The 11,696-nt window shown below is 41.4% G+C and overlaps 1 protein-coding gene across 2 annotated transcripts in view; it reads left to right on the top strand.

The window, feature by feature from the left end:
* Pcgf6 (polycomb group ring finger 6) overlaps window positions 1-8,445 on the top strand; it is an 18,714-nt gene extending 10,269 nt beyond the window's left edge. Inside the window, exons 8-10 of one of the 2 annotated variants that reach the window (XM_028773971.1) lie at window positions 750-848; window positions 5,569-5,655; window positions 7,360-8,445. In XM_028773971.1, the coding sequence (XP_028629804.1) occupies window positions 750-848; window positions 5,569-5,655; window positions 7,360-7,416 (243 nt within the window). In that variant the 3' untranslated portion in view covers window positions 7,417-8,445. The remainder of the gene's footprint in view (window positions 1-749; window positions 849-5,568; window positions 5,656-7,359) is intronic. The other variant, XM_028773977.1, reaches the window with a different exon arrangement.
* The last annotated feature ends 3,251 nt before the right edge of the window (window positions 8,446-11,696 follow it).

Genomic DNA, 11,696 nt, shown 5'->3' with positions numbered 1-11,696 from the left:
TTCCCCCTCTTCCTCTCCCTCTCCCCTTTCCCTTCCTCTCTCTCCCTTCCTTTCTTCTCCCATTTCCTCTCCCCCCCTCCTTTCTTTTTCTCTCCTCTCCTCTTTTTCCTTCCCCTTCTCTATCACTCTCCTTTTTTTTTTTTTTTCTTTTTGGAAATAGGCCCATGACTTAGGCTATTCTTAGCTCATAGCAGTTTTCAGCCCCTAGAGTACTGGGATCACAGGTGTAAGCCACCATGCCTTGCTTTAAAAAAATGTTTCTCACTATGTGTCCAGACTGTTTCAGCTCCTAGACTTAAGTAAACCCTCTGCCTCAGTTTCTCAAGTAATTGGAACTCCAGACATGTACTACCTTGCTGTTGGGGTAGTAGTCAAGAAATCCTCTTGTGTTGCTTCTTCCAAGTATTTGGAACTACAAGGCAACAACAATGCCTTGGCCAGGATGCCAGCCATCAGCTCAGGCTGATCTTGAACTGACAATCCTGCCTCCATCCTCGAGGGTTAGGATTTCAAGCATGTACAGTTATACCACACGTTTTGTTTTACATGAGCTTTAACGTTAACTAACAAGCCTTTCTATTAAAAAAGTTGTTGGTATTTATAAGATTTTCAGAATTTATACTTTTTCTTTGGACTACAAATTGACTCATTCATAAAATCATCTTTGTTTTAAAATTTGCTTTAAAGCTTGTACATTTTATGTATGTATACATTTACATAATCTGAAAAGTCTTTATCTGTTTTTGTAGCCATTGGAAAAGAAGTTTGTGCGTGTTTCAGGAGAAGCAACTATTGGGCATGTAGAAAAATTTCTTAGAAGAAAAATGGGTCTCGATCCAGCTTGTCAGGTACAGTACATGTGTGTAGAAGGAAAGGTGAGGTTGCACGACCACCTCAGAATGGTCTCTGGAGTGTGGAGTGGCTTTTTTATGATGTTGTAGTTACTGTGACTGTTAATAGAATGTTGATACATTGTGATTCTCACCTCCAACTCTAATCATATCTGAGTTACCTCATCTTAGTTCCTCAGAGGAACAAAACTGATGATATATATATATTAAATATGCATATAACATATAAAAGAAAGATTTATTAGAAGGCTTTACAGGCTGTTGCAAAGGTCAAGAATCTGGTATATATTCAGCCCTTGAAGCTAAGACAACTAAGACCAGTGCAGCAATACCTCAGCAGCAGGGTAGGAGAACCTGCCAGTGAGATAGGCGGCCATCAGAATCTGTGACCTGGTTTAGGCTGGAGCTTCTGGCCTCACATGATCCAATTAAGAAAATAAACTGCCTGTTTTTTATTGATTACAGATGTATTCAGTTGACAGCCAAGATTAGCCATCAGTCACAGCCTCCATCTCCTATTGCACTGATGACCATGTCTTGATTCCAGAGGAAACTAGAGCTATGGGAAATATTAGCAGGTTTCTAGGCCTGGATTCCAGATCTTTGCAGTTGGTAGTGGATCTAGAGATTACTGAAAGACATCTGTGCAAGCGTAACATAGAAACTTGATTAGAAAATTGAAATACTTAATCTAGACCCTATTAGCTTTTTAAGGATTGAAAAAAGTGTCTCCTATTTCTATAGTATTTTCTTGTTTGTAAATTAGGAAACATCAAACCTTGTATGTTACTAATAATCAAAATAAATCTGGTGGTGGTGGTGCACGCCTTTATTCCCAGCAGTTAGGAGGCAGAGGCAGGCGGATTTCTGAGTTAGAGGCCAGACTGGTCTACAGAGTGAGTTCCAGGACAGCCAAAGCTATATAGAGAAACTATGTCTTGAAAAACCAAAAAATAAAAGATAAAATGTACTCAAAATTTTAGTTATGGGTTAACTGAAAATAAACCTTTATATAGCTTTGCTTTTTATTCATCAGATTTAGCTATTATGTAAAATTTGATAGAAATTTGTTTATAAATATACTGTATATTGTTGACTAAAGCATATACATGAATTAAAATGACTGAAATTATGCTATTTTTAGCAGTAATATCTATTGGTATCTGTATATGTGTGCCTTCCTTTCCATCCGTGCCTCCCTCCATCCCCAGGCCGGCATTGAGACGTTTTTTACATAACAGAATCAGCTTAGGAGAGGAAACCATCTTACAACATGGTGACTTGATCGTGTGCTGTAACTAGGAAGCGATAGCCAGGTGGGCAGGCTCTAGGATATCTGTTGCTCCTTCTACGACTACATTTTGATCAGAGTACACTTCTATTTGTTTATTTAATTTGTGTTGCTTTGGGACAAGGTTTCATGTAGCTTGGGCTCTTTTCAAACTTCCTGTGGAGTCAAGGCTGACCTTGAGTTCCAGATCCTGCCTCTACCTCGTTCTAAGTGCTAGAATTATGGCCATGCACTGCCATGCTTGCCTCAGTCCCCATGTATAGACATCTCCAAAGCTCAAGGTTGACTTTAAACGTTTATGGAGGTTAGGGGGAAATCTTTGGGAATTGGTTCTCTACCTCCACTGTGGGCTCTGGGCCATCAAACCTAGGTTATCAGGCTTGCTTGGCAAACACTTTTATCTGTTGTTGTCTGTTGTTGGCCATTTTCCCAACCCTCCTTTTTTTTTTTTTTTTCCTTAAATTATTTGTTTATTTATGTTGTTTTTTGTTTTTGTTTTTGTTTTTTTTTTTGGTTTTTTTGAGACAGGGTTTCTCTGTGTAGGCTGGCGTCGAACTCAGAAATCCGCCTGCCTCTGCCTCTGAGTGCTGAGATTAAAGGCGTGCACCACCACCGCCCGGCTATTTATGGGTTTTAGAGACAGGGTTTCTCTGTAGCTTTGGCTGTCCTGGAACTCACAGACCTCTACCTGCCTCTGCCTCTGCCTCTCAAGTGCTGTGATTGAAAGTATGTACCACCATGCCCAGCTTCCAGTCCAATTTTTAGATTACTTTTTGTCTTCTTTAAGAGTACTTTGCTTTTATGAATACATGTGTACCTTATACATGCTTGGTTCCCCCAGAGGTCAAAAGTGGGCATTGGATCCCTGGGAAATGGAGTTACAGACACTTGTGGGCTTCTTTGTGGATGCTGGGAGTTGAACTCCAGTCCTCTATAACAAGTGCTCTGAACTACTGAGCCATCTCTCTAGACCCCCAATTGTTTTTATTGATAAAAATCATCTAAATATTTTGTGCAGCATGTACGGGGATGTTTTCAGTATACATACAGAAATGGCTAAATTGAGCTAGCATGTCTTTCCACATTCTCTACATTTTTAACTTATTTTTATTTTATGTGCATTGGTGTTTCGCCTGAATGTATTTCTATATGAGGGTGTCAGATTCCCAAGAACTAGAGTTACAGAGCTGTGAGTTGCCATGTGGGTGCTGGGAATTGAACCCAGGTCTTCTGGTAAAGCAGCCAGTGCTTATAACCACAAAACCATCTCTTCAGCCTCCCCTCCTTTTTCTGTGTAGCCCTGGCTATCCTGGAACTCTGTAGACCACACTGGCCTTGTACTTAAGAGATCCGCCTGCCTCTGCCTCCCAAGTGTTGGGAGCAAAGACATTTGCCACCATGCCCAGCAAAAAAAAAAAAAAAAAAAACAGAAAACCCCAAAATTATTTGTATTTTATGTGTGTGGGTGTTCTTGCCTACGTGTGATCTGTGAACCACATTTGCACGATGCCTACAGAGGTTAGAAGGAGGTGTTGTATTCCTTAGAGTCGAAGTTTTAGACTGTTGTGAGTCAGTGTGGATGCTGAGTATCAAACCTTGGTCCTCTGGAAGAGCATCTCGTTCTCTTGAGCACTGGACCATCTCTTCCAGCCTAACATGCTTTTTAAAAACTAAAGAGACACTGCTCTCCTGGCAGGGCTCAGTGTCTGTGTGATCGGTAAAAATGTGTTTGGTACACAGAGATGGCTTTTAGCAAGTAAAGACTTCTGTAAATCTGGTCATCTGAACTCAGTCTGTGGGACCAACAAAGTTGTAGGAGGGACCTTCCTTTCCAGAGACCTCCTTTGACCTCCACACTCAGTGTGGTGCACACAAATCTTGCACACATACAGCAATCCTTTTTTTAAAGGTGAGTTTCAGTTTTCCCTTATAACATTCAAGAGTTTTTGCATTTAGAAATGGTTTAAATTTTGTTTTATCTTTCCGTTTTGCCAGCTTTAGATCTGTAGGTGAATATTTCTTCCTTAATGTTAGTACATACCTTGTAATAGTTATAGCATCATTTCTCTCAAAACACTGAGATAACAGTAAAGATTATCAAATGAATAGACTTATGTGCATTTGTCTTTAAATTTTCCAAATCCTAGAGATGGTAAATAATAAACAATTATTTTTTTTTAAACTTTTATGTGTATGGGTGTTTTGCCTTCATATAGCTGTGCACTACCTGTACACAGTACCCAAAGAGGCTAGAAGAGGGCAGTTACAGATGGGTGTAGGCTACCGTGTGGGTACTGGGAATGAACTTGGGCCCTTTGGAAGAGCAACTACTGCCCTTAATTGCTGAGCTGTCTCTCCAGCCCATTGTTTTTCTGTTTTTTATTTGTTTTGTTTTGAGACAGGACCTCCTGTGTATGCATGGCTGGCACATGACACAAAGAAGTCCACCTGCTTCTGCCTCTTCCCCAGGTGCTGAGATTAAAGGCCTGTGCTGCTAAGGCTGGCTGGCTTGTTTGTTAGTTAAGGTCTCAATATATAGCTTAGACTGGCCTTGGGTTTGTGGCTACATTTCTGCCTCAACTTCTTGTGTGCTGCTGGGTTTACAGATGTATGACATAATGTTTGTCTCCTAGACTTTTTCAAAGTTTTATTTTCAGTTATTTAAAAATTTATATATATATATTAATATTTTGTCCACATGTGTACCATACATATGCATTTTGCCTATATTGTCTGTGTAGGTCAGTAGAGGGCATTGGCTCCCTTGAAACTGGAGTTAAGGATGGTTGTAAGCCACTGTGTGAGTGCTGGAATTAAACCCAGGTACTCTGGCTGGCTATGACATAGCCATTTAATCCTAGCACTCAGGAGGCAGAGACAAGCAGTTTGAGGCTTGCCTAGTCTACAGAGTTCCAGGACAGCCTGTCTTGAAAAACCAAATCCCAAACCAACCAATCAAAAAATCCAGGTACTCTGGAAGAGTGGCAAGTGCTCTTAATCACAGAGTCATTTTCTAGTCCCCCACATTTTTATTTTAAGAGAATCTTGGAAAATTGCCAACCTAGCTTCCAACTCTTGGTCCTCTTCTTGCCTAAGTCCTCTGAGTGGGGACTAATGCCATACGCTACCATGCCTGTCTCAAAAGCTTTTCTTGATAATGTTTTATCAGAAGAGTTTGACAGACATGTAGAACTTGATTCAGATTCTCAGCAAAAGCCAGGCCCAAGGGCCACAGGTGGATTCCCTGAGCTCACTGGCCATCAAGCCTAAGCAATGAGTGAGCTCCACGCCCCATGAAATATGTTAGAAAGTGATAGAGGTTTTAAGAAGTCTCCTATAAAATATAATCTTGAAGTAATCAAGCTAATTTCCCGCTTCATGCATTTTCAAGCAGGAAAGTGGTCTGATAACATTCTTTTTCCGTAGGTAGATATCATCTGTGGGGATCACTTATTGGAGCGGTACCAAACTCTACGGGAAATCCGACGTGCAATAGGTGATGCAGCAATGCAGGTAGGTCCTTATCAGGCTTATGCAGAACACATTGACTGGTGAATTAAAAAAGATCTGTGTCAGGAGAGCTGAAGAAATGCCCCAGTAATTAGGAGTACTGCCTGCTCTTTAGAGGACCTAGGCTTGAGGTTGAGTTTGAGGAGACTGTGTCAAACAAAAACAAAGATTCATAAACAAGCAAAACCCCTTGAATTTATTATTTAAGAGTGCTAGTGGAAACAGCTGATCTTGTTTTATAACAGCTGTTTTTACTGGATGTGGTGGCTCACACGTACCATCACACAGGAGGCAGAAGCAGGATCTGGAGTTTAAGGCCGTCCTTGACTGTATAGCTAGACTGAGACCTGCTGAAGCTATTTGAGACACTGTCTGAAAAAAAAAAAGTGCAGACCCACAACTCAAAGTTAATACACTCTCAAAATTCCTGACTGGTTCCCTTGCGATGAATTAATTCATTTGTGGGACTGTGTAAGGTTAGTTAGCTGGCAGTCCTCAATGAAGATGCAAAATATTTAAAATGCATTTCATCAAATGGGTGAGTGTTACAGGATTTATTACAATAGTAAGCTGCATATGTGAAATAAACATTCTCTTTCTCCCTCTCTCCCTCCCTTTTTCTCCCCCCCCTCCCCCCAAGACAAGGTTTCTCTGTGTAGCCTGGCTGTCCTGGACTTGCTCTGTAGATCAGACTGGCCTTGAACTCACAGAAACCCATACGCCTCTGCCTCCCAAGTGCTGGAATGAAAGTTGTGTGCCCATCCTCTGTTGAGTCTTACTATGCAGCTCTGAGTGTCCTAGAAAACTGTGTAGACCAGGCTGGCCTCAAACTCACAGAGCTCTGCCTGTCTGCTTCAGCAAGTTCCCAAGTGCTGGGATCAAAGTCGTGCACCACCACTCCCATCCCAACATTTTATTTCTTGAACAGATTTGTTACAACTTAGGGAAATGGAGTCTTTTTTAGATAGACTTCGTATTCAGTCAGTTTGTTAAACAGTCTGGACAGAGGTCTTTTCTCGGTTGCTTTTGGTTATAAATGCACGCCTCTAGTTACCTATGGTTATATGAAAGTCAACACATTGACCTGTTTGGGGTGGATCACCCATGATTGAGCTGTTCAGGAGGCTGGGACAAAAGAAGTATTTCACCTCAGAAATTTTTGACCATCTCAAAACGGAACTAAGAATCTGGAGAGATGACTCAGTGGTTAGGAGCATGTCCTGCCCTTGTAGAGAGTTTGGTTCATAGCATCCATGTTAGGCAGCTCATAATTTCCTGTAACTCCAGCTCCAGGGAAGTGATAACACCTTCTCTTCCAAGTTGTAAGAGAAAAGGAGCTGGGGGGCATGTGCTGCAGCCTGTAATCTCAGCACTTGTGTGAGTACAAGGCCAGCCTGAGCCATATAGTAAGATTCTGTCTTAATAAAAGAGAAGGAAAGGCAGGGGACAGGGGAGTTTGTGGGTGGGGAGGCAGTGTTGTGGTCAGGATAAAAAGAAAGGAAAAAAAGGGAAAAAATACATTGATAAGGAGTTTTTGGTGATGTCAATAAAAAGAAGGTATTCTTTTTTTGTACGCTATTTTTTTTTCTTTAAAGAATTTCTCATTACTGTTAGATTATGAAAAATAAGCCAGTTTTGGTTTGATCACATATAATATATAACTAATTTTCAAAGAACTATAAAATCATCCCTTTTCTCCCTTTTCAGGATGGTCTGCTTGTTCTTCATTATGGTCTTGTGGTTTCTCCTTTGAAAATAACTTGAAGATACAAGGGTATATGAGAAACACAGTAAGGAGGCTTCTGCAGGTCTGCATCACACCAAAGATTGTCACAAAGCATGTAACCACTACCACTTTACTCTAAGAGCTAGCTTCTGTTTTCAGCACCAGAACCCTAGCATTATGTGTACAACTTGAAACAATAGAATGTATTTGCTACACTAAAGACTATGTAAAAAAAACATTCATAACTCAGGGGAAAAACTGAAAACACTGAATTTCCAAATTCCTTGTGATTCCAAATATGAGAAAGTTGCTGGTTGCTTCTCATCTTTGAGGTAGGTTGGTTGTTTTCCCAAAACTGGGATTCTGCCTTCCAACTGCATGGATTGGGTGGGAATCCTTCAGAACAGCTTTGGTTTGAATTCAAAGCCAGTCTGTTAAACCTCGGGGTGTGCGCAGCACCAAAAACTACTGGCCACTTACATGTTCCTGTCCTATTTTGAACTTAAAAAAAAAATTCCGATGATACTACTAACGCACTGTTATTCAGCTCTGAGACCGGAGAGACTGTCTCCTGTTAGAAATGGCTCTCCTTAACATCCCTTAAATATGAGGTGCTTCTTTATGATGGTGTATTTGCATATATCAGTGCCACTGGGACAGGTGTCACAAAATTCCCTCAGTGTGGCTGTTGATAATGGCACTGATTGTAACAGTAGCAAAACCTTTCAGGTGAATTACCAGACGTTTACAGAACCCTGTTGTTTCCTCAGTCATGTAGATCATCTGGTTCCATGTTTAATGGTTTTGTTTTCTCATCATTTGGATAAAGAATCAGAGTCTTTGAGAACCTTGCTTTCACAAAGACTTAATTATAAACATTATTTTGCCTAAAATTAGCATCCTAATGCTTTCTAAAAAAATATTTTATAGACTTACTTCATAGCAAAATTTCCAAATCTGTACAGAACTTTAAGAAATTAGACTTACATTGGCGACTGTTTTTGTAAAGAATTTATGAATTGTACATAAATCTCTTCTGACATTTAATAAAAATTTATTTTAGCCAATTTGAGGTGTGTCGACATATTCTTTGTTTTCTTCTTGTGCGTGTGCCATAGTACTAAGGGAAGAGAGTAAGAGTTGGTTCTGCCTTCCACCATGTGGGTCCTGGATCCAAGCTCAGGTAGCTTGGTGGCAAATACCTTTACCCACTGAGCCACGATTGGATTGTATAAAACAAAGTGCTTAAAAGGCAGTGTCTGAATTAAAGTTACACTGCCATAAATAGGTGTTTACCCCTTGTCTTCGAACTCACTGGTGCTATGTTGTGCTCTGCGGCTGTTGCTGACAGTGGGTAACTATAGAGCTCACTGCCACTTCAGCGTCTCTCTTACTGATAACCAGCGCCAGCATCTACTCAGGGACTTCCAAGGCCATCCTCAGGTTCAGGGAGTGACTGGAAGGGCTTGCAGGACTCACAGCTCTTACAGCTAGAGTTCCCAAAGCCAGAGGATACAAATGAAGATAAGCAAGGGGAACAGGCATGTTTCTTGGCTTGAAGAGAACCAGACGTAAGTTTCTGGTTGTCATATTCCAGTTGTCATGCAGGGACGGTGTTTAATTCTTAGATATTGCCGACACGGTCACTGTAGTTAGTATTCACAGTCTTATTGGGAGTCGAGTAAGCACGCAATACACTGTGGTTAACTACTCACACCCCCAGAACCTGCCTACAAGTAAGTTTACATTGTTAGCACTAACTTTATGATGTAGTTCCAAATCTCAGGTGTACACAGATAATCAAAGTTTGGTGAATTAACTCTTTATTGGGTAATATCATATATAAGAAATCCTGATTTGTGGGCCAGAGAGATTGCTCAATGGGTAGTGTCACCTGGCCTAGCCTGACGACTTGAGTTTGAATCTGGAACCAAATGGTAGAAAGAGCGAGCCAGTCCTACAAAGATTCCTGACCTCCACTTGTTTGCCATGTTACACTCCCATACACATACACACAAAATAGAAAAAAATCTAACTTGGGTATGGGGGTTTATGTCAGAAGTCACTCAGCTAGTTTTCCTCAGGAGCCATCCCTGTCACCTGAGACTCACTGATTTAGACAGGTTGGCTGGCCAGCAGACAGAGATATAGACCCTCCTTTCTCTGCCTACTAAGCACTCAATTACAAGCACATACTAGGTTTGTATGTGGGTGCTGGGGTTAGAACTCAGATTCCAGTGCTTACATGGCTAGCACTTTGCTGACTCATCTCCCTAAGCCCTGAGATCCTGATTTTAAAATAGAGATAAAAACCAGGCAAGTGGTACATGTCTATAGTCTTGGATGGCAGAGACAGAAGGAACCTAGCCTACATACCAAGTTCCAGGACAGCCAGGACTACATAGATCCTATTTTAAAGACATAAAATGACAAACCCCAGGAGTATTTGTGCTGTGTCTCTCTATGTGTACTTGTGTGTGCAGGTAAAAGCCAGGGTACTGCTTCCTTAGAGCTGAAGTTACAGACTCTTGTTAGCAGTTTGGATTGTTATAGAAGTGCTGAGATACAAACTTGGGTGCTGAGGATTGTACAGCAGGCATTTCTAGCCACAGAGCTGCCTCGGCAACCTGCCACTGTTTGTTTTAAGACCAGGTTAGACATCAGCCCAGGATATATGACACCCTGTCTCTAAAAAGAATAAGACTATCTTTTGAATGTAGTACTGTATAAGTGAATGTGACTGTTGGCTTTCCTTCAAAAACTAAACTGGGGAAATGTGAGTTAATTTTGTACAGAGATTTAATAGACTGACAAATGAAATGCCATATTGATCTCCTGAAAGCGTGCCAAGCACTCTATGGCTGACCTCTTCCTTCGGCTCTTGGAGAAGGCTCTCAGTCTTCGGCTGCACGAGCAGTCCTTCCCAAGTCCACAGTACTAAGATGACAGGTTTATACCACAATGCCTGGTTGAGTCAGTTCCTTCCTAATAAACAGGAGATTATATCCATCAACTGTATGAACTTGATATAGAAGCATTTACTTTTTCCTTCTTGCATTTATCACTACATTTATCACTAAGCAGAGAAGGGGCGGAGATGCAGGTTGGTGATGAACATCTCCGGCTCAGGCTGGACCTCCTGCATTCTACTTTTACTCGGAATCTAGCCTCGATTTTTGTGCTTATGCTTGGACTAGTGTCCCATGAACATTTTCACGTGCCAGAGATGCTCATTTTATTGAGCTAGAAAGATCGATTAGCCCTGAAGGAGGTTGGTTATTTATTTTTGACAGGGTCTTTCTATGTTCTGGCTGGCCTGGAACTTGCTGTGTATCCAGGCTGGCCTCTAACCTACTTGTGTTGGTTGAATGCTGGGATTAAAGGTGTGCACCACCACATACCTTTACCACATACATGGCAGGATTATATTGTGTATGACTTCCTTTTGTCTGGAAGTCAAAGATGGGCAGTCCATCTCTTCCTTGATTTACATAGCAGATGAATCTGTATGAGGTACATTTGTTTTAATATGCACTGCTAGTGACTCAGCCTGTAAAACATGGGCGTTTGAAGCAGAAGAATCACAAAAACTCACAAGTTGAGGGCCAGCCTGGGCAAAATAGGCCCAAACCCAATGTGGTGGTATAGTTCTGTAATTCTAACGTGAGAGGTGAGGCTAATAGTTTGAGTTTGAGGCTAACCTGGGCTAGACAGCAAGTGCCAGGCCAGTTTAGGCTATGGAGTCCTGTCTGGAAAAAGGAGGAAAAAGTCAGATGTAGGGTATTTTGAGAAAAGATTTATTTTGTAACCATGTACATATGTGTCAGTGTGAGGGTTTAAGCATGTGAGTGCGAGTACAGGTAGCCATAGAGACCTGAAGGGGCATCAGCGTCCCAGGAGCTGGGCTCTTCCTTCCTTCCTTCCTTTCCTTCCTTCCTTCTTTCCTTCCTTCCTCCCTCCCTCCCTCCCTCCCTCCCTCCCTCCCTCCCTCCCTCCCTCCTTCCCTTCCTTCCTTTCTTCCTTCCTTCCCTCCTTCCTTTTTTTAAAATTTATTTTTATTTATTTTTTAAAATTTTTTGGTCAGTTCTGGGAACTGAGTTTGTATCACGGGCAAGAACAGCAAGTGCTTGTAACTGCTGAGCCGTGTCTTCAGCCCCCAGATGTAGGTTCTTAAACAAGCCAACAACACTAGCAAAACACTACTTTGAGGTTTGTCCTCCCTGTGTAGTTAGTTATCAGCAACAGACTAGAGCGGTTGCTGGTTATATTCCTCATTTCTAGCCTTTATCCATGATCCTGGCTACACTACTGGGTACTC

This window comes from Grammomys surdaster, unplaced genomic scaffold, assembly GCF_004785775.1.
Source record: "Grammomys surdaster isolate TR1022 unplaced genomic scaffold, NIH_TR_1.0 66, whole genome shotgun sequence".
NCBI lineage: Eukaryota > Metazoa > Chordata > Mammalia > Rodentia > Muridae > Grammomys > Grammomys surdaster.
The sequence above is the reverse complement of the archived record's forward strand: the minus strand, read 5'-3'. Positions and strand labels throughout refer to the sequence as shown.